A 23,751-nucleotide genomic window follows, 5' to 3' on the forward strand; every position below is an offset into this window, starting at 1 on the left:
GTTCAAATCCCACTTGGCTGTTGAATTAATACCAGGTGGGGTTAACTCTGCCTGGCATCCTCCTGAGGTTGGCAAAATGAGTGACAGCTTGCTGGTATCCTGTGTGCGAGTGGTGGCCTGTCGAGCATTGTGCCCAATCGCCAAGGAGACTGCTTAAGGAGCACCAATGCTATGCACAGAGTCTGGTCCCAGTGGATGGATATATGTATATGTGTATATATATATATATATATATATATATATATATATATATATATATATATATATATATATATATATATATATATATATATATATATATATATATATATCCATCTGTTTCCTCTCTCCAGGCTTGGATCCTGGACATAAGGTATATTTTTGTTTGACAAATTGGGGTTAAACACCTATTGTGCTACATGTTCAGATTGAAGAACAATAAATCACATGAGTATTTTATTTCACTGCCGGCATTTCAATTTGCACTGACAGCTTAAATTTGGCTGGTGAACAATCACAAACCAAGGAATGGAAAACTATATTTGTTCATTGGCCTGGGTTCTATCCACATATATTCATGGACAGTGCTTCACTTTGATCATTATCACAAAGCTATGTGCATTCTAAAACTAACCAACATTAATTCCAGGAACAAAGTTGGAGTTCCACAATCTGTCAAGTGGTTGAACTAATTTTCCAGGACAACAAACTCTACTGACGGTACTGCACATATGATAAATAATTATTTGTAATTTGGTGTTTGGCAATAGTTCGATGATACAACTGAGCCAAAAGCCACTTTTCGGCAATCGCATTTGCAGTTCAAATTATTTAGATTTTGATGAGAATATTAAAAGGCTTTCGCCATCACTGGTTGTATCCAACTGTAGGAAATGAATGGTGATATCAACAGGCAAATGAAAAAGATCTCCTTCAGTATTTGTCCAAAAATCCACTCTTCTGAATGTCGGGAGCAAAATCAGCCAACAAGCTTTTGCCGAGGAAGAAATTCAGACGCAAGTTGGCCAAACCAAAAGGTTTTCGATACAATTTGAAAAATTCTGAAAAGACTCTTGATGTAGATGAATCTAAAATCTGCGGTAAAGATTTGGACGAGTTACAGGAAGATGGCAGATAGGTAATGGGGGTCTTGCTGTTATTTGATGAGCTGGAATGTGCAAGTTCAAACTTTCGCTAAACAGAGTGAGGTAGAAACAACATTACCTCATTATTGGATAACCTTATGGCCTTAAATATATCTGACAGACACTGACAATAGTGAGCGAGGGTGGAGACTGTGAATTATTTTGCACAAGGAAAGTTCAGAATTAGACCTGTCACCTTGTGAATACACCAGTGGTGTATTAAGTTGAACATTTTTCTTTTCAATTTCTGTTATTTATCACAATGTATTCTTTGGAATCATTTGATGCACATCTTTCAATTTGTTTGTAAAGCAAATATAAATGTTCCAATCATTCAACTCGCGATTCGAGGAGAGGGTGTTCTGTGTTGGATTTAAATATTGTATCCTACTATACTTCATTGGAACCTGAAGAATATCCAAAATACACATTGTTTTGTGTTTCTTTAAACCATTGTTCTGAATTTATTTTAATCATTGTTTAGGTTACGTAATTTGGATCAAGCAATCATCTCCAAAAAGTATGATTCTCAGGAATTGGCGAAGAGGCAAAATTTTCCATCACATTAATAAGAAATCGAACAGAAGACCAGGAAGGAAACCAAATAAGTAAAGAGCAAAGATGGAGTCATCAGGAGGAACCACCTGGATAGGATTTGAGTTTCAGCTGCTACTCCACAACGCTCAAACCCATCCAGGAGTTTAAACTGGAGTAACATCAAATAAAAAATAATTATAAATATTAGCTGGTGAGTCCACTTAAAAACTGGAGCTTAAACTGGAGATTGCCTGTTCAAGCTTCCAGACACTCTCAGCTACTGGTGGTCTCGATGCCTCCCAGACCCTCGGCCATCAGTGATGAATCTCCAGAAGCCTACTTCCTTCAAAGCAGTGACTTAAAAAAAATAAAAATAATAATAATAATGAACCCCTGATGTATTGCGTTGCATTTTAGGTGTTTTTTTTAAGTGCAGTTGTGGCTAAAGTAGCACATATTAGTTGTTTTTGTCATGACTTACTTGTATCAGATCATCCTAAAGATGAAGGGAAATTCAGCTCCCACAGTGCACCCCCGACTCCCTTGACTCATCGCTGTAGGTGTTCAGCATGACCTTTGTGGAAGAAATCAGAACAGCGTTGACATTTTCCACAAGGGTGTGTGTGTTTGACTCCAACTGTAGGGGTGTGATGAAGTAATAGTTCTGTTTGGCATGTTCACTTTATTAATTAAGAGGTGGAGGAGAGGGTGTTCTGTGTTGGATTTCATTACTTTATTGGAAGCATGTTTAATTCAGCATTCATGACGCTGCTGTAGTAAGTAGTGTATCCTATTTGTGGATGCTGGACCATCAGCACAGGAGCAATGATAAACAGTCTATGGAGATAAACCTGTCGAGTTAGCAGGACCATCCAAGAACCGGCTGCGAGAGGAGAGATATGGCGGGTCATTTATTTATCAGTCCTAAGATATTTCTTAAATTGAATTGATATTTGTTTTGTTTGCTCTTATTTTCCTGCTGTGGCACCTCGTGCGAGGCTGATGTAAATCGGAGCATTTGGGGGAAAAAAGGATGAAAGGGTGGGGGAGGTGGGAGTATGGGGACAATACTCGTATAGTGTGCTGCTTTATTTGCAATTGTCTAAAGTTGAAAAGTGGGATTGCAATTGCATGATGGGAATGCTGGGAGTGAGAGGATTAAATAGAGGATGGTGTCCATGGTGCTGTAAAACAACTGGCAACGAGAAAGTATCTCGAATAGAAAGCCTGTTTGCATCAGCTATGTACTCAAACTAAATTTTATGAAAACAGCAGCTAAAAAAAGTAAAAATGTATTCATTTGTTTTCTCAATATTCTTATAAGGATGTTATAATATTCTTATAAGGAAAAAGGTTTGTTGAAAATTTGATGACAAAAGCTCAAATGGTAAAAAAAGTTCTCGCCTGGCCAGATGCACTCAAGCTCAATGGTAAATAAAGAAAGAAAATGGAAACGATTAAAAATTAAACCTGGCCATCTTGCTCTGATGCACAGTGGACAGGCTAGTTAGGCCTCTTTTTCTTTACTGTGACTTTGCACTTTGACCCAATTATTAATTAGTCTTCTCCATATCCTTACTATAATTCATGAACCAGTATTTGTTTGTGTTTTGTTCGTTTGTTTGTTGTGCTGCTCCTCCTACAGTCCTGGGCCAATTGCATCCAGACTTGCTACATCAGATCAGCATGACCCCAATTAATGTATTGGGGTGTTTTAATCTTTGCTGGTGGTCTTGGGGGTGGGGGTGAGATGCAACCCAGGTCGAAAAACCAGTAAAGACCAGTAGCTTACTGGTCAACTGGTACCAGTTGAAAACCAGTAGCCAACTGGTACCAGTAAAGCCAGCTGGTTTCTTACTGGTTTTAATATGGAAATTGGAATAGAGTGATATATTACCAGTTGAAATACAATTGTATTTAATAACTGGTATCAACTGGGAGACCAGTACATTGCAACTGGTATCAACTGGAACCAGTAAGACTTTAACTGGTACAAATATGAGCTACTGGTTTTTTCAACTGGGAAATTGGAATTCTGACTGAATTTAACTGGTACCAGTTGAAACCAATAGAGACCAGTTAAAGACCAATTAGAACCAATAGAGACCAGTTAAAGACGAGTTGAAAATGTGTACTGGTTTTAACTGGTTTTTCGACCTGGGAAATTCTCCATGTCAATGTATATCGTGTAGTGCCGCCTCCAGGTGTGGAAGGGTATTACAAGTCTCCACCATTTACAGTACAGTATTCCTGTATTCACGTTTTCCAGTGCAGTGAGGTGTTTTGAATTATAAATAGTTTGTATGTTTTTTGCTTGATGTACATAACCCAGGTTCTTATTTAATTTTCGGGAATGATTGAAGCAGCTGTCAGTTAAATATACACCATCCAAATAAAGGTAGACGTCAGAAGAATGCGTTGCATGCTTGGAACAAGATCGCCTGTGGGGTGGGTACTCTGTCTGCTAGTTCTTATTATAAGGGTTTGTTGAAAATTTGATGACAAAAGCTGAAATAGTGAAGACAGACACACACACACACACACACACACACACACACACACACACACACACACACACACACACACACACACACACACACACACACACACACACACACACACACACACACACACACACACACACACACACACACACACACACACACGAAAACCCTGTCTCCCGCTTCATGGGCAGATGGGTCCTAGAAAGCACCAACATTTTTGACCGGTCGCACGTGGTCTGTTCCTCACGTGGTGCCAGTCCACTCTTTGACCTTGGTTGATGTTTAAATGTCCTTATAGCAACTTAAAAAGTACATGGACATTACTTGGCTGCTGACAAAAAGGCCCCAACTCCACATACTGACCCGACCCAACTGAAGAAAAAAAAATAAGCAGAATATGTCACAACAATTCAAGAAAATACATAATAATGAATATGGCCAAATTGCAATGGTCATTCAAGGTCAACATCTGTGAGATGTATGGACCTTCTTGTCACTGTGATGATTTTACTCTCGCCAGAGGATACTGCATTTGGCTCCGATTAATGAAACGACACATCATGTGAAAACATAGGCCACAAACGCCATCTGGTGGTAGCGAGTATTACACATTATCCTTTTTCAACCAAGTACATCGATGAAGTTTGCCAATGAGAATGTGACGACATCTATAAAATATGTACAATTGGAATGTGACAACATATTCTATAAAATATGTACAATTATAATGTGACTACATCCATAAAATATGTACAATTATAATGTGAGTACGTCCATTAAGTATTTAGAATTAGAATGGGAGTACATCTATAAAGTGTGTACAATTAGAAAGTGAGTACGTCTAAAAGTATTTACAATTAGAATGCGAGTACATGTATAAAGTATGTAGAATTAGAATGTGAGTATATCTATAAAGTATGTGCTATTGGAATGTGAGGATGTCTGCAAAGTATGTAGATTTTGAATGTGAGTACATCTATAAAGTATGTGCTATTGGAATGTGAGTACGTCTATAAAGTATGTAGAATTAGAATGTGAGTATATCGATAAAGTATGTAGAATTAGAATGTGAGTATATCGATAAAGTATGTGCGATTGGAATGTGAGTATATCGATAAAGTATGTAGAATTAGAATGTGAGTCCATCTATAAAGTATGTAGAATTAGAATGTGAGTATATCGATAAAGTATGTGCGATTGGAATGTGAGTATGTCTATAAAGTATGTAGATTTTGAATGTGAGTACGTCTGTAAAGTATGTACTATTAGAATGTGAGTACATCTATAAAGTATGTACAATTGGAATGTGAGTACATCTGTAAAGTATGTATAATTAGAGTGAGTACATCTATAAAGTATGTACAATGGGAATGTGAGTACATCTGTAAAGTATGTACAATTAGAATGAAGGTACTCTAGAAGGGAGTATGTACTCTGTAAAGTATGTACTCTAGAAGGGAGGCGGGGCCGAAAACGGGGTGGGGCGGAAGGGCGAAGTCCCGCGCGATAAAAGACGGACACGGGCGGGCGGAAAAAAGCTCCCTGAGAGGCTCCCAAAAAGAAGGTTTCCGAAAAGGCTCCCTCTCGTGGTTCTTCTTCCTCTTCATCTTGGCTGGTGGTTCGGTTGGTTGGTCATCAGGAAGAGGTCCTACGCCCGTGCCTTGGCGATCGGGCCTGTCACAAAGGCACGGACGGGAGACTCGGCAGCGCCCGTTGCGAGGTGGACCTGTGCGTCCGGACGGGGAGTGCCGGAGAGGGTTCGCCTGCCACAAGAGAGGTCGGGGCCAGGCGCGACCACGCTGACTGTCGCGGTAGAGGGACTCACCAGAGACAAAAGGGAAGTCGTGACTTTCTTTTCTTTGGGGATTTGGTGTGAATGTCCGTGGGTGGCGCCAGTCTGGCTAAAGTAGAACTGTTTCAGTGTTGCCGTGTGTACGCGTATTCGGGTGTAGCTCTGCATCGTTGCTTTTATTGTTCTAGTTACTATATGTGCATTTTGATTGTGTATTGCTGTAAATACGTGCCTTACGTGCTTGTCTGTGTGTGCGTGTGAATAAAATGCTTGCTTGTTGAACTGTGCCCGCTCTGCTTCGTCTCTTTTCCTCTTTTATTGACCCTCCATCCTGCTTCACGTAAAGGGTTCGTAGTGGGATTAATACGCCTGGTAATTAATCGGAACCGTCGAGGCCGACGATAACACCGCTCGGTTATCACTGTAGCATGGAACGGACCGCTTAAGCGGATCGTGTCCGGAGTCGGCCTGTGGCGTGGTACGATCGCCCGGTCGACCATCCGCGCAGGTACTTAGGTAGATCGAATTTAGCGAGCAACCCTATCCTGCGAGGGTGGGCAATTGGCACGGTCGTGGTGGGGTTAAACCCCCACCCGTGACTAGCTCCCGGCGTTGTTCCGAGAGGGTCACGACTGAATTGTCCGTCCGGTGGGCGACGCAGTTGCGATTCGAGTGACATGGCCGTCCGCACGCCGGCGGGCGCGAATTCGCAACGGTATGTACAATTAGAATGTGAGTACATCTGTAAAGCATGTACAATTAGAATGTGAGTACATCTGTAAAGTATGTACAATTGGAATGTGAGTACATCTGTAAAGTATGTACAATTGGAATGTGAGTACATCTGTAAAGTATGTACAATTAGAATGTGAGTCCGTTGATAAAGTATGTACAATTAGAATGTGAGTACATTTATAAAGTATGTCCAATTATAATGTGAGTGTATAAAGTATGTCCAATTATAGTGTCAGTACATCTACAGAGCACATACTATTTGAATGTGAGTTCGTCTATAAAGTATGTACAATTAGAATGTGAGTATATCTGTAAGGTATGTACAATTAGAATGTGAGTACATCTGTAAAGTATGTACAATTAAAATGTGAGTACGTCGATAAAGTGTGTACAATTAGAATCTCAGTACGTTGATAAAGTGTGTATAATTAGAATGTGAGTACATCGATAAAGTATGTACAATTAGAGTGAGTACATCTGTAAAGTATGTACAATTAGAGTGAGTACATCTGTAAAGTATGTACAATTGGAGTGAGTACATCTGTAAAGTATGTACAATTATAATGTGAGTACGTCTATAAAGTGTGTACAATTAGAATGTGAGTACATTTATAAAGTATGTCCAATTATAATGTGAGTGTATAAAGTATGTCCAATTATAGTGTCAGTACATCTACAGAGCACATACTATTTGAATGTGAGTTCATCTATAAAGTATGTACAATTAGAATGTGAGTATATCTGTAAGGTATGTACAATTAGAATGTGAGTACATCTGTAAAGTATGTACAATTAAAATGTGAGTACGTCGATAAAGTGTGTACAATTAGAATCTGAGTACGTTGATAAAGTGTGTATAATTAGAATGTGAGTACATCGATAAAGTATGTACAATTAGAGTGAGTACATCTGTAAAGTATGTACAATTAGAGTGAGTACATCTGTAAAGTATGTACAATTAGAGTGAGTACATCTGTAAAGTATGTACAATTATAATGTGAGTACGTCTATAAAGTGTGTACAATTAGAATGTGAGTACATCTATAAAGTATGTACAATTAGAGTGTGAGTACGTCTATAAAGTATGTACATTTAGAATGTGAGTACATCTTTCAAGTATGTCCAATTAGAGTGTGAGTACGTCCATAAAGTATGTCCAATTATAGCGTCAGTACATCTACAGAGCACATACTATTAGAATGTGAGCATGTCTATGAAGTCGGTGTATTAAGAAAGGGAGTGCATCTATAATGTGCGTGCTATAAAAATACGTCTACGTCAGTAAAATAAGTGCATCTATAAAATACTTACGTACCTACATCTATATAATCCATATAATTTAACGTGAACCCATGCAATGAAACTGAAAAGGTCTGTTTGTCCACTATATGAACATAAACCTAAGTCGTCAATGCATTGTCTACAGACCACACAAACACAAATACACCACCAAACAAAACAAGTTCTGGTAAGGGTCTACAATCTCTAATTGTTCTTTCTCGTTTGTAATTGCAAGGAAAAGCATTGCGTGCATCACACATTGTAGGAACAGCATTGTAGCTTTGTGGGATGAACAAATCTGAGAATTAGTGGCAGCCGTGCAAGGATTCTGAATCTGTTTCATTTGGTGCAAATATTTATGAGCTCCTGATTATGGTTTATTATCATGTAAGAAGATCTCTGTGTGAAAGGAGGTATGCCTTGGTGGTCTGTTGTGATTACACCTATGTGACACAGGAAACACACTTATCACCTCTCACTTTTACATCGATCAATTTGAATACTCGTATCAATCACCATTTGAGAAATCCAGCACAAAATACATGTATAAATGAATTCGATTTTACCTAAAGGCAGTGTTGGTGATCATTTTTGTCTCCCTGAAATTTATCCCAAAAAAGAGAAATGATCCTGAGAAGGCATTGTCAAATGGGAAGAAGCATTGATCCACATCTTGGTTCTTGTTGTTTCAAAATGGAATACAGTTCAAGCTGTTGGAACGATAATTGCTACCTTTTGTGGGATTGCAAACAAATATTGCATGTTACAAATATTGCAACCGTGAACATACAGTAACCTAGATATATGATACAAACTGCAGTTTTTCTTTATGAACATTAACTTGATTGCGTGATTTCATTCTGCAAGTTTCTTGATTTCAATACTATATAACTTCCACTTCTGAACCTTATACAATTATCTTTTGATAATTCATCATTGAGAACTTTTATTTGCTCGATTCCTTCAAAGCACGACAATATACAAACGGGTTATGGTTTTAGATCAGGTGTGAAAAGTTTCTGAAAGAAAATATTTGACTCTGTCGGATATTTCATCCAACGTATTCTCAAGTCCAAGTTGTTTGGTCCCATGAGTTCATTCATTACGGAGAGATATCCGAGTGAAAACCATCATTCTGGTGACTCCTCGAAAGAAATTTTGTGATACGGAGCGTACTGTGCACCAAATGGATTGTGAATCCCAATGTTTTGTTTACATTCATGTGGACATAAAAAAGAAGGTATTTTCACATAGTATGGTGTTGCACAAGATCCTTTTTACACTTTGAGCTAGTGCTTTGGTCTTGGACTCAATCAAAAGAATAAATGAAACATCATGCATGTTAGAAGCAAAAATTCAATGCAGTTTAAAATATGGGATTTTGATATACATTGAGATTTTTTTCCCATGTGATCTTGACCTCTGCTATGCATGATATAATGATTTGTGGGTAACATCTGTTATCTTGGTTCCATGGAAGTTACAGCTTGTGAGATGGAGATGTATTGCTTTTTGCTGATTAATCTCAAATCAACATATTTGTGGGATTCAGAGCTGCTCTCTTATCTGCCGACATGGGGTTGGTTTCATGACCACTTGCCCTTCAGACATCTAGTTGGATCTGTCGAGTCAAGCGTTTGTTAAGTTCCGGTTCTGGAGAAAGCAAAGCTAGGTCTTTACTCCTTTGTGTTTTTCTGTCATCTCCACAACCTCAAGCTCTCCATTCCTATCTCATAATGACTCTTCTGGATGCGAGGAAGGAGGAAAGGTGTGTGTGTGTGTTTTTGTTAATGGTTATCTCCATATACATACGAGTTTCAGAAGGTGGAACAGAGTCCTCCCATGTTTTGAAGTATCCATTTCTGTTTTATTAATCGATCACGATTCATGGAGCAAGCTGTGAAGTTTTGTTGTTCTCAGTTTGTTCCGAGGGTTCTTTTCAGTTGTGTATGTGTGTGTGTTTGTGCTTCAAGAGTGCTGCCCATCATTACCTCATACTTTTTCCCATACTGACCCTCTGCACCCCCCCAGCCCCCTTCCAACCTGCCATTCAACAATTACCCCATGCACGTGAAGCGAAAAGTGAGGTTGAGCTTCTGTAGGTTCACTTCTGTCCATCTGTCTGTCCACAAACATCGGTTTATGATTGAGGAGCAATCTAATTTCAATTGAATGTTATATTTTGAACACGAATGGGAACATAATTTGGAAAAAAATCCTGTATTTTTCACAGTACTTTGGCTCTGAATTTGTCTCGATCGAACATGCACAGAGAGGAGTGAGATAATTGTTTTACTCTTTCCGCCTGTCTGGCACTCAAACAAAATTTAAAATCATTCCAAACAGGAAAGTCACTGTTTTAGAGGACACAAACAACAGGCACAAAGAATTAATGTAACGTGTTAGATGTAGGGTGATGAAATAGCCACTGTGTTACCGGCACGAAACTTATACGGCCTTTCAAATCATTATTTTTTTCAGTTTCATTATATACTTGAACACTGCATTGGGTAAGGTGTTCTATGAACTGCGTAGTTTGTGATGTCTTTCTCTCCCTATTTTGAACTTTTGTGAATAAGTGAACCTGTTACTCTCTGTCCTTTCTCTATGGGCTTATATTTCTGTATACAAAAATAAATACTTATTACCTCCACCACCAAAGGTGAGGGAGGTTATGTTTTCACCCCTTCCTGTGTGTTTGTTTGTGTGCAGAATGTCTCAAAAAGTTGTGGACAGATCCAAATGAAATTTGGTAGAAAGGTTCTCAATGGTGTATGACAAGGATGAACTGATTCGATTTTGGTGAAAATCTGGATCCGGATCCGACCACTATAATTTTTAAAGTGATTCTTTCACCACTGAGAGATCGGGCTAACCCGATATATAGTACGATATCTCAAAAAGTTGTATACGGATTTGGATGAAACTTGGTGGACTTGTTGGGTGTGTGACAAGGAAGAATTGATTCAATTTTGATGAAGATCCAGATCTGATAATTTTTTAAGTGATTCTTCACTGTTGAGAGATCGGGCTAAACTGATATATAGCATGATATCTCAAAAATTTGGGGACGGATTATGACAAAGCTTGTTGGACACGTTGGGTGTGTGTCACGGATGAATTGATTCGATTTTAATGAATATCCGAATCTGGATCTGATAATTTTTTAAGTGATTCTTCACCATTGAGAGAGAGGGCCAAAAACAATATAATGTACGATATTTCAAAAATGTATTGATTTGGGCCCAATATGTTCTCGTGGATCAGGCATTACGTGGCGGAGGTATATGCTCTACCGAATGCCCTTCCAGTTGGTTGTTGTTTTGCACCAATCATTATGACTTTACATTTTATTGCAACAGCAATCGCTTCCAGAAGCCTACATGACATAAAACTACTGTAATCACATGCCATCTCAATATGCTTGCTCATTTTTAAAATTATACATGTGAGCTAAATCATACAATAGTCTATGCTGTACATGAAAATAATTTATTCAAGTCGACTGAGAATGCTCAGCAATGCGTTGTTTAAGTGAAAAAGGGAAATAAATATGGAATGACAATGCAACATACATACAGTGGTCTACACAGCCCCCCTTTTTGTCTAATTTCCATATATTTATCTAGAGCATATATGTGTATATATATATATATATATATATATATATATATATATATATATATATATATATATATATATATATATATATATATATATATATATATATATATATATATATATATATATATATATATATAGACAAATGTGCAGGTGGGGTTGGTGGACGGATTTTTTAAACCTCCTTTTCCACTTGTATGCACCAAGTACTTGGAAGTTTGAACCACAACTCTAAGTACAAAGTATGTGTTGAAATGTTGTCTCCACAATTTAATGTCGCACTACCTAAGCCTGCTCAGTTTTTATTAAGGCATAAAGAGTGCAAAATTCCTAATTTTGATACAAAATATGTGTGGCCCTTTCAAGATAGATTTTAACCTGTTTTGTGTCCAAACAAGTATGGATATTATTTTTAAACAGTGATGTGGAAAATAAATGCACAGAAAGTTATTTATTTATTTATTTTGCAGTCTTGCCTCAAAAACCAATGAAAAAAAAATGAAAGTTAACTGAAGTTGTTTTTTATTATGTATGCAAGTGTAGTGGAATTTTGGACTGATCCAACCGCTCTTTCTCTATATATGTACCACTTACCTCACTTCCCCTTTATTCCTCTCCCCTCGTAAACCTCTTCATTAAAGATTTTTATTTTCAATCCAATTTGGCTGCCAAACCACATGACCATTGATGTCATCAAATTAATTTTAATTATTAAAAAAATAATTTCCTCATGTGTATAGAATAAATAGACCCACCCAAAGTGATTTAAATAGGCAAAGTTTCTACAAAACAATATAATTCAATAGTCTCAAGAAAAATCAACTTCATGTACTCACCAGTTCACCTTAAGTCCCTCTTCCAGATTTGTGTTTGCATATGTTATAAGTTTTTGAAAAACTATCTGCACTCCAACTGTAATAACACTACAAACCTAAAAACAATTTAATAACAATCGACCTTTTCATGAAAATAATTTTAATTCATATTCGAAGGCATTCCGGTCACAGCTGACTGTGGCGGCCATCAGTATAGTATGTATCTATCTCCCAACATGTTATTTACACTCTCAAAACATTTCTCAATCAACTATTGAACTTACAAATTCATTGCTTAATACGTCTTGGCTTACGAGGTGGAGGGAGACTTAAAATGTGTTAATTACAGGCTTCCTAAGTTCCAGAAATCGAACGTTATAATAATAAATAGTTTGAAATCGGAAAAAAGTACAAGGGAAAAGATTGAAAGTACTGTATTTTGTTAACATAGTGTAAAAATTGGGATTCCTACAAACACTACATCTCAAACTCCCTTCCCCCATCAACAACCGTAATCAAACTCATGCACACCATGTTGAGCAATCCAAACTTCCTCTTTCGTGTGCATACATAATAAATAGATGTCCCCTTATAAATGTAGAAAGCAAACTGAATGTTGGTGTTTCCAGTATTTAATTCATGGTTACTATTATGTATACTGTATTAAACAAGGAGAGGTGAAGTATATTGATAATATAACCTTAATTATTGTTTAGGATGATGATGGATAACTATTATTATAATTATAATAACAACAGAATATTTTTAATAATCATTGCTTATTGCTGTTTTTAAATATTCCTTTGCAAAGCATTCTCTTGTATTACTGTGTTTCCAACCACAACAAGATGTCAACAAAGATTATAGAATGAGATGGTGCTGTTGTGATAATGGTGTTGGCATGAGCATGTGCCATACATACTTCTTCATTCATGTTTTGTTGCCACTGCATATTATACTACTCACAGTGGTGGTGTACACGACTTCACTACGTAATATATATATATATATATATATATATATATATATATATATATATATATATATATATATATATATATATATATATATATATATATATATATATATATGACACAGTCAAGGCTGGTTGGGACTTTCTATTTTTATTTTGGATAAAATTGAGCTGAGCATTAACAACAGTCTGATAGCTAACACTGTTTCTAACAATTAACTTCTTTCTTTGTCTTACCTGTCTCTCTTTTGCTTGCTGATGCCATCAGAGGTGAGGAGCCCTGACATTGTTCTGCTTGTAACGCTTGCTAGAGAGGGTCACTTGAGCTGCGAGCCTGCTGCTTGCTGTATGGCTCTGGTGTGTGTGTGTGTGTGTGTGTGTGTGTGTGTGTGTGTGTGTGTGTGTGTGTGTGTGTGTGTGCTTGCATGGGCAATGTGTGGTTTGTATGGCCGCGCAGCTTGCTCAGATTCAACAGGGTCTTGCCGGCTTTGTTGTTTCAGCGCCCCTCCCACACTTGACTTGTGACGACGTGGATAGTGCACTCCAGCCCTCGCCCAGGACAGCACAGGCTCGAGGTAGTTCTGTGGCCCAGGCCCCAGCAAACTTCACTTCCTCCCTGCCTGCCTGCCTTGCTGCGCCACAATGCATTTTGCCGTTTGCCTCAGACACACTGCACACTTTACGGTGCTTACACACACACACACACACACACACACACACACACACACACACACACACACACACACACACACACACACACACACACACACACACACACACACACACACACACACGAAAAAGACTGGTTCTGGTTCATTAGTTGGTCACAATCCTTGCATGAGGGTTTCAATCCAAGAAGCTCGATACCTTCAAAAATACACATTCATGCATGCGCATTACAATGTCGGCCTACCCCTACATCTCCCACCTAAAACAATTCATCTATTTTCTCACCATCTCAAATATTAACCTTAAATTTTTGTTCTTAAAATAAATGAAATTGCAAGTTAGTTGCTGGAATTGTAAATAATTCTCTCAGACTTTAAAAATAAACGGAAGACAGAGTTAAAAGTAAAACTTAGAGGAGGAAACAAAGTGTGGTTTGGCAGTGGTTTATCGTTTCACTTGTTGCTGTGGTGGCTTTCCCATTAATACCACTGTGTATTTCTTTTAATATTTGCTGAGCACTTGTAGCAGGTGTTGATGATGCTGCATAGTAGATGAACATTCAAACCATATGGAAAGTACTCTTGGAACTGATGCAATTTTTAGTTATTGCTACCACTATGCATGTAACTCATTAAAATGGCAGTACAGTCTTTTAACACAGACTGAGGATGTCGCTCTGGAGCATACTTCTGAGACAATTGGCCTGTTTTCTTTAGAGCCAGGGTTGAGCTTTGAGGGTGGAATCCAAGACTCACAAGACGGGCCGTTCCAACTTTTTACACAAATGAGTAGCGGTTACATTTGCCGGGGGTAAGTCAGATGCTTGACCTCGTGAGATGAGCCAGCTTCTCCATTTTGGAAGATTAGCCAGATGTTAGAGATGTTGAGGTAGGCCAGAAGCTCTCCAGTCGCTGAGATAATATTGATGTTTTAGTTGCTTAGGTAATGCACCAGCCCGAGTTGTTGAGGAAACATATATTTAGTTGTCAAGGAAATCTTGCAGTTTTACTGAATGAGGAAGTCCAACTTTTCCATTTTATTAGAGAACTACATTGCAGTCGATGTCTGCTCAACTTGATAAGGTTAGCTACCTGTTATACATGCTCAGGTAATCCAGAAACACTAGTTTGTAGGTAACCCAATTGCTCAATGTATGCAGAAGCTACAATTGTTGAATTCTCCCGCTGGATGTCAAAAACGAATCGGGTACGACTAATCGATCAGTTGCTCCGTCAACCCGGGCGGAAAGTCGTGTACCCCACAAAAAAATCGAAAGATTTTCCTGATTGATTGGTAAGGTAAGTAGCAGGTATATACACTCGATAATTTGTATCCAAGTGTGGATTCATTTATCTTAAATGTCCACTTATTTCATGATAAAATCTATTTCCATCAAAACAACATCTTCCTTCTCCACAAAACATTACAAACACAGCATCACTTGCTCGCAGGTGCAAAACCTGGCACAAGCCTTTTCTTGACATCTTCTTATTTCACCTGGTTTATTTAAGTCACACATCAGCAAATCGACCTGTTGATTAATGCCTTGATTCATCTCCTTGTCTTGGAAGTTCAGCCATCTCCTTGCCATCTATATGTAACAACCAGAAACGGGCTGATACTGTATATGCTGAGAAATTCAAAACAGAAAAATTGCTTATCTGCACTACCATGGGATTGCTTACGCATGTTCTCACCCAACTGAGCTTTCTGGTCTCATTTACATTTTCCACTAACAGTTTCCTACCTGCTTGCCATAAACAGCCGTGATACTAGCTGTTACAATGGCAGTAGCAGGCAGGTCATGATGTGATGATACTGAGGCATTTCCTCAAGCTTGTGATCCCATCTGTACTTACAGGTAGCTCTGCGTTCAACTACCCGAATCCATCCTACTCTGATCATACGGCCCGTCTACCCAGCAAACCAGGTGAGAGTTGTGTCTGAAATGATGTTCACATGAAAGGTTTACATGGCATTTGAGAATTTGATGAAATTGTCAGATCATAAGTATGAGTATCATCTTGGTGTAAAAGCACTTCATAAGAGAACTTTCTGTTGCATTCAAGGTCAGGTAGTTGTGCATATTTCAGCAAATTGTGCTCTGTCTGTAAGGCCTGATCGTACAACAATTCCGACAATGCTTGTGAACTTATTTTTGGAATTAAAAAGGCAGAAAGGTGTTTTCAGTTTAAAACTGAACGTAACATTCTTGTGCACCTCTAAATTTTTGTGACCCATAATGCTTGCTCCAATAGCAGACCACTTTGATGTCATCGCAAGATTAACCCAAGTAACGTCAATGCACGGAAAACTGATGTGATGTAGTTTTGTTATGAGTATGGTAAATTATATTTATTTTAGTGGAAAATAAATCCTGGCTACATATTTAATTGCATGATAGTGTAGTTGAGATGTAACATGTTTGCCTGTGAGCTTGATAGCTTGGGTTTGATTCTTGATCAGACTGTAAAATCCTCTGGTAGCCTGATTTCATTCTGGTGTTTCGCATTGCATCACTGCTCTATCTTCCTGAGTAAATGCTTAAAGGTCCACAGAACCAAAAATAAATATATATTTTTGTTGTTGTGATTATCTTGATGTTTAAATAATACACAAAGAACTGTTTGTGGTTTTCAATTCTAATTTTTTTTGAGGTGTTAGAGTTAAAAATGTAAACCCGTCAGGTTCCACCCCTAAAAATTTCAGGTAAACTGCCATGACATAATTAAGGGAAAGATTGTCAGCACGCAATGGATAATGGCCGCACAACTTGCTTCAGACTGGTCAGAAAGTAAATTTGACGAATAATTTTCTCATCAAGAATCCACAGCTTCCGACGATAGTCAAAATCATTTTGCAGAAGGTGCATGTGTGACCCCCCGCCCCCCCCCCCCCGAGGTCAAGATGACATCATGGGAGGGGCGAGGACAATCTAGCATAAAAGGGCATCAAATAACCTTAAAATCATCCTTTCAAGATATTTATTCAGGAAAAGAATAACGATTAAGCGTGAACTGAAGCCACATTTATTCATGAAACCAAACATGATTTTTTTTGATTCTGTGGACCAAGGAGTTTTCAAAAGACCTCGAGGATAAAGTTGTGGAAAGGCACAGATCAGGGGATGGGTATAAAAATATTTCAAAGTCCTTGAATATCCCTTGGAGCACAGTCAAGACAATCATTAAGAAGTGGAAGGCATATGGTACCACCAAGATTCTACCTTTATCAGGCCGTCCCTCCAAACTGGATGACCAAATAAGGAGGAGACTGATCAGAGAGGCCACCAAGAGGCCAATGGCAACTTTGAAAGAGCTACATGCCTTTATGGCAAAGACTGGTCACTGTGTTCATGTGACAACAATATCCCAAGCACTCCAGAAGTCTGGCCTGCATGGTAGGGTGGCACGAAGGAAGCCATTACTCAAAAAGGCCCCCTTGAGTCTCGTTTGAGGTTTGTAAAAAACTACTCCGGAGATTCTGAAGCCACGTGGCAAAGTTTTTTGTTATCTGACGAAACCAAGATGGAACTTTATGGCCTAAATGCAAAATGTTACATTTTGTGCAAACCCAACACAGCACATCATCCAAATTAAGATAGTAAAAGTCATATAAATGTAATTCCGGAATTCACTGCCATTTTACCGTCATCAACGCAGTGTCCATTACACCACACGATCTAACGCGCTACATTAGTTGTTCGTTCTTGTTGTTTGTGTCCTTTATGATGTCCTTCCTTTAAAAACAGTAAGTTTCCTGTTGGAATGATTTAAAAAAAATTGTTTGATTGCCAGACAGGCAGTCAGATTAAAAAAATTATCTCGCTCCTTTCGGCGTATTTGCAATTGGGACAAATTCAGAGATAAAGTACTGTTAAAAACGGAAGGTTTTTTTTCTGATTCATGTTTTGATTAGTGTTCAAATTATAATATTCATTTTAAATAAGTTGTTCCTCTATCATAAACTGATGTCTATAGACAGACAGGTGGACGGATGGACATGAACCAATTGCTTAACCCTGCTTTTCGCTTCATGTGCCTGGGGTAATTAACAATGACGCCAACACAAACAACAACAGCAGCAGCTACATTAGTGTAGCAGACAGTTAGTTATTTAATTTTTGCTGGAAATTCTTAACAAAACTCTCTGGCATAACTGAGTTCGCACCAAAAACATTTAAAAGTGTTGTTTACATAAAACCAAGGCAAGCATGTTTTATTGGATGCTTTCGAGTAATAAGGAAGTGGTTTCTTCCTTCGGCATGCATCTTTGAGTACATTTCATGCCTCCGCAATCGAAGAGTGGAGGCATTATGTTTTTGAGTTGTCTGCTCAGGTGTCAATCGATACATCCATCCATTTGTCATCGTATATGTTATTACCACGATAACTTGTGAACCACTGGAGGGATTGCAGCTAACTTTGGCACAAATATGGACTGGAATACAATGATGAACTGATTAAATTTTTGGGTTCAACAGATGAAAGGTCAAAGGTTACGTAACCTTTGAGAATAATTTTTCAGACCATAACTCGAGTGAGAAGCATCTGCTGTTGTCTCTGTTTGACTTATCTCTCTTGTGTGACCTTCAATTGAGATCAAGCATAATAGCGGGTTGACATCCAACTTGTGTGAAGGAATATCCATCGACACATTCGTGTGAAATGCGACTTTCTCGTTGCTTCTTGTTTTAGGTGTTTTACCCTGAAGTTGTGTTTTTATGCTGCCAGATTACCTGTGTACAATCATTAGATGAGTGATCAAGCCACTTGAGACACGAAGGTTTTGATGGAGGTGTTTAATTTCCGAAGTTGCTGAATAATTTTCATTGACTAGTTTAATTTATGAGATTTCTCTATGAGCATCCTAAAAAAAACATCCTGAAGATAAATTGAAACATTACCTCCTCTATCGAAGGTGGACGGAGGTTTTGTTTTCACCCCTGCTGTCTGTCTGTGAGTTGAATATCTCAAAAAGTTATGGATGGTTTTGGACGAAGTGATTAGATTTTGGTGAAGATCCAGATGTGGATACAATAATTTTTTCAGTGATTCATTATTCAGAGATGGAGCCAAAAACCATATATAGCATGATATCTCAAAAATTTATGAAAGTAATCTGACAAAACTTGGTGAACAGATTGGGTGTGTGACAAGGACAAATTGATTCGATTTTGGTGAAGATGCGGATCCGATATTTTTTTTTTAATTTTTAAAGTATCCATACCAAAGACCACAGCCTGAGAATATAGAAGAGGAGCGTTAAGATGGTAGGAAGGCACGGGTCTTTTACGTCAAGAGTAGTTAATGCATGGAATGGTCTCCCTGGAGAGGTCGTGGCAGCTGAAACACTAGATAAGTTTAAATTGGAATAAGATAGGTACCTGGAAGTATTGGAGATAGAGGGGTATAGCGATGTTGGCAGGACTTTGTGCATCTGTGCAGTTATCTGTGGGGGTCTCATCAAGGTGTGGTGTGTGCTTGATGTTGTGTATTTCTCACCCAAGAACCACCTTCAGCACACTCCCCAAAAATAATTTATAAAAAGATATACAAAAAAGAAAACTACAAAATAATTTACACTTTGCATTTTCTTTATTAATATAAATTGGTGTGGTGTTGATGTGGAGCAGGCAAAATGGCCTCCTCCTGAGTCTAATTTCCTTGTGTAAAGTGATTTTTCATAATTAAGAGAGAGGGCCAAAACGATAGACAGCATGATATTTCAAGAAGTTGTGGACAGGTTATAACAAAACTTGTTTGGTGTGTCACAAGAACAAGCCGATTTAGAATTTGGTTAAGGTCCGGGTGCAGATCCGGGCTCTCAGTGGGATACATAAAGGTAAACTGTTCAGCTTGGTGGAGGTATGTGCCCTATTGAGTGCCCTTCAGTGTGACCACTCCTTGGCTTTTTTTCACAAGATCTTGGCTTTTCGTTGTTCACCTTGGTGTCTTGGTTTTCTATAGGTTTTCTTGGTGTAGAGGTTTTCTATTATCATCGCTTTTCCGAAACCTTGTGAATTATTGGCTTTTTTCATTGGCTCACTTTGGAATTTATAAAAATGAGGAGTGGTCACACTGGTGCCTTTCCAGTTGTTTATGTGGACCTCAAAAAATGAACTAAAAGCATGAATGTGAATTTATCACTGGATGGTGCAGAAGGGGTAGACTTAACTTTTATCTATGAACTGTCTATCCTGGTTCGATTCACAAAACTACTATAAACACTTGGATTGGTGCTTTTCAGGCAGGATGTTGCATCACAAAATTCACCGTTCTTCATCTGGATGTTAAACTGGGTGTTTCATCTGCTAGCATTAGTTGGTGGCCATGAAAGACCCCATGGTCTATTTCGCAAAGAGTCGGTGAGTCATTCCTGCACCCGAAACAATTTCCAAATTCTTGCCCAAATCAGCTTCAGTCAAATATCAGGCCTGTCCAGCCAGTTCAGTGGATAAAGACTTGGGTCAAAAACCTTCCTCAGCTGACCCCATGAGAAGGTGGATATAATTGAGGTCATTGAAGTTGTAGTCGTCATCATACTAGTAATAGTAGTAGTAGTTGAAGTCATCACTTTTACCAGATAGAGGAGCAAGTCATTGCTGATTTTATTGTTTTAAAAATCCAACCACAATCTACCCCCATAGTTTTAAAATCCTCTACCCCCCATACACCCCTTGATAAGCACAGATTTTGATGCGGTCAACAGACCTTCGTTTGGCATCAGATATGAAGCTCGTGGCCAAGTTTCATTAAAATCATTTGTTTGGTTCAAGCGATAATGACTGAAGTGTTTATGGACTCACTGACTGACTCGCTCACCTATAGACGCTGATCGATCGCATAAGCTCACCTCATTGAAGTCCAGGTGAGCTAATAATAGTAATAAATGAATAACGTGATCAAAATTGACAATAAGCACTTGGCAGCTTTTATTGAGTGGAGAATAATAAGTGTCATTATTTGAGAGGTAACTGTATAATGAGAGAATGAAATAAATAAAATTTAGATTGCTTTAGAAAGAAAAATTCGAGTTCAAAGAAAGGGCCCAAGGAAGTGATTAAAATGATTAAATCAAGACCATTAAATACATTACCAGCAGTGCAGTAGCTATGAAGTTGTGCAGCAGAGGTAGTACCAGATGTATCAAGTTGACAACTTTATGATTTAACCCTGAATTGTTTTTCATTTGTCTTGTGATTTGAGGGTGATCAGTAAGTCGACAGCCTGATATAAATTCAAGTTTTTTTTTAATATGGCTAATTTGCAACTTTTTCAAACTTTTAACCTTTTTAGTTGGAATGGTTGTATAAAATAAATGTTTGCCTAATTAACAGATCTAACAAACATTCAAAAAAAACTCTTTCTGGAAGACCAAATGATAAAGTGATGCTTCTGATTTCAGATGGCTCCCTTGAAGCCGCACGGAGAGCTGGGTGGTCGAGCAACACGACCGGAAGTCCCAAGGGTAAGCAACATGTCGACATTTACTCCGTTATGTCTCATGATATATCTCAAATAAATAGCATGCGAATACTCCAGAAAGATCATTCTTGGAATTTCTTTATGAAATGATTTTCTGGCCTTGAAAAATTCCATCTGATATCATTTGTTGACGGTTCACCTCAAGGTGAAACTCAATTTACCCTGAATTCCTCTGCATACGTAATATGTAAATGGTGTTTCAATAAATGACGGCATGGTGAGCGTGCAGAATTTAGACAATGTTTCTCCGTACAGGTGCGCCACCTAGTGTACAAAGTTTGAACAAAACCACTGAGAACAGATCACAACCAGGTATGTTGTCTTTAATAAACAAAAATTAAATGCAACAACATCAACAATTGTTGTGAAGTAAAAGGAATGTGTTTTGTATTTTGCAATTTTATTTATTTATTGATATTTATTGTGCACTGCCTATTTTATTTCAGATCCATATCAAATTCTCGGACCGACAAGCAGTCGCCTTGCGAATCCCGGTAAGAAGAGCAATTTCACACTCCTGGCTTCTTCTTCATCTTGTTTTAAAATTGTCGCAATTCAGACTTGAGGGAGATCTAAGAGGTCAGAAAGGAAAAAGTGGAAATTTGGGAACATGTGGACTTGGTAGAGAGAGAGAGAGGAAGAGAGAGGAAGAGAGAGGAAGAGAGAGGAAGAGAGAGTAAGAGAGAGTAAGAGAGAGAGAGTAAGAGAGAGAGAGTAAGAGAGAGAGAGTAAGAGAGAGAGAGTAAGAGAAGAGAGAGTAAGAGAGAGAGAGTAAGAGAGAGAGAGTAAGAGAGAGAGAGAGAGTAAGAGAGAGAGAGTAAGAGAGAGATACACACACAGACCTCCCTGTTTACTGCCATAAGTTATCAGCTTCGTGGCCAAGAAAAACCTTTGGTGTTATTGATTTATCTTTCAATGTGCATATAAATCAGAAAACGATTACAATTTGTTTGTCTCATTTATACATTTCCTGTCACTGTCTTCCGACTCTGGCTTGTAACTTTGAGGACTGTTATGTAAACGACACTTCTTATAGTTAATGACATTTTTTTTCTCGTGGAGGAAAACAGCACATCATCTTAAACTCAATGCCTTGTAGGTCCTTTCCTCTTTAACATTCATGATAGATGTGGCCAATAGTTCTCACTTATTGATCACAGGCATTTACAACTGGAACTAGAACATCACTAGGAACAGTTTACGTTTTGGATCTTGATGATGGACCAGATCCACATCCAGACCTTAACCAAAATCAAAACAGTTTGTTCTTGTCACCTACCGTACCTTACTCATCCAACAAGTTTTGCCAAAACCAATTTGAAAAATATCGTGCTCTCTATCGTTTTTGGCCCCATTTACCACTGGTGAAGAATAGTTAAAAAAATTCTTGCATCCTGATCTGGATCTTCACCAAAATCAAATCTGTTCATCCTTGTCACACACCAAACTGGTCCACCCACCTTCAGTGGCAGAGGGAAATATTAGCAAGAAAGATTCCCTGTAAGTTTGGTGGTGGAGGCCCACACTACCGAAATCATTTTCGAGAACATCAGAGGGAACTTTTCCGTGGCAGAGAAGCAAACTTGAATTGGTTGCCATTCCATTACAGGGTCGAGGAATTTCTATTGAGAAATATTTGGAAATGATACCAGTGAGGGCAATTAAACAAGGCTTTTCCCACTCAACTACCAAACCATGTCGACCTCGTTAAAATAAACCTCGATAACGAGCAGTGCAGATCAAAATGAATAACTTTAGAATGTTGTTGAAGACCACGTAACCTCTACACACTGGTGAAATGTGAGAGATCGAGGGCACAATCATTCTCATGGGAGATAGAGGGTACAACACAGAACACAATCATTTTCTGGAGAAACATGAAAGAGATAGAACTGACACCGAGATATTTTAGTTATGGAGGTGGTTGTATCCACTCTGGTTTGTTCAAGGTACATGTTTTTGGCCTTGCAGGCTTTGGACAACACTTGCCATGACAGATTTTCAGTTTAAGGATGAAACCAATAAGTTGGTTGACTTTGGATACCTGTGGGCTTACTGTGTCATCACAAATAGTTTGATACCTTGTACAACCCTTTTCTTGCATGTACAATTGCCTCTGGTTGTGAATTCCTTTGGGGGTTCTGCAAACCCTCATTTTTACAGGTTTTATTTTGCTCCAAACATGTGGAGAAACGTTCTTATTTGTGGATCAT

General features: G+C 38.3%; 1 protein-coding gene and 1 long non-coding RNA gene across 8 annotated transcripts in view; one reads left to right on the top strand and one right to left on the bottom strand.

Annotated features, from left to right (window-relative positions):
- LOC147035043 (uncharacterized) overlaps positions 1 to 13,899 on the bottom strand; it is a 14,385-nt gene extending 486 nt beyond the window's left edge. Inside the window, exons 1-2 of the long non-coding RNA XR_015061162.1 lie at positions 13,620 to 13,899; positions 2,143 to 2,235 (exon numbers count right to left, since the gene is read on the bottom strand). This is a non-coding gene — a long non-coding RNA (uncharacterized LOC147035043). The remainder of the gene's footprint in view (positions 1 to 2,142; positions 2,236 to 13,619) is intronic.
- Positions 1 to 23,751, top strand: part of LOC147035041 (transcriptional regulator ERG-like) — a 103,092-nt gene that overhangs the window by 77,769 nt on the left and 1,572 nt on the right. For 5 of the 7 annotated variants that reach the window (XM_085892977.1, XM_085892942.1, XM_085892936.1 and 2 more), the window contains exons 5-9: positions 13,883 to 13,957; positions 15,913 to 15,981; positions 21,459 to 21,521; positions 21,794 to 21,850; positions 21,985 to 22,032. In XM_085892977.1, the coding sequence (XP_085749103.1) occupies positions 13,883 to 13,957; positions 15,913 to 15,981; positions 21,459 to 21,521; positions 21,794 to 21,850; positions 21,985 to 22,032 (312 nt within the window). The remainder of the gene's footprint in view (positions 1 to 13,882; positions 13,958 to 15,912; positions 15,982 to 21,458; positions 21,522 to 21,793; positions 21,851 to 21,984; positions 22,033 to 23,751) is intronic. The other 2 variants (XM_085892966.1, XM_085892957.1) reach the window with 1 other exon arrangement.

Source organism: Eptatretus burgeri, chromosome 1 (genome assembly GCF_056783735.1).
Source record: "Eptatretus burgeri isolate ZD-2024b chromosome 1, Ebu_testis_v1, whole genome shotgun sequence".
Classification (NCBI taxonomy): domain Eukaryota; kingdom Metazoa; phylum Chordata; class Myxini; order Myxiniformes; family Myxinidae; genus Eptatretus; species Eptatretus burgeri.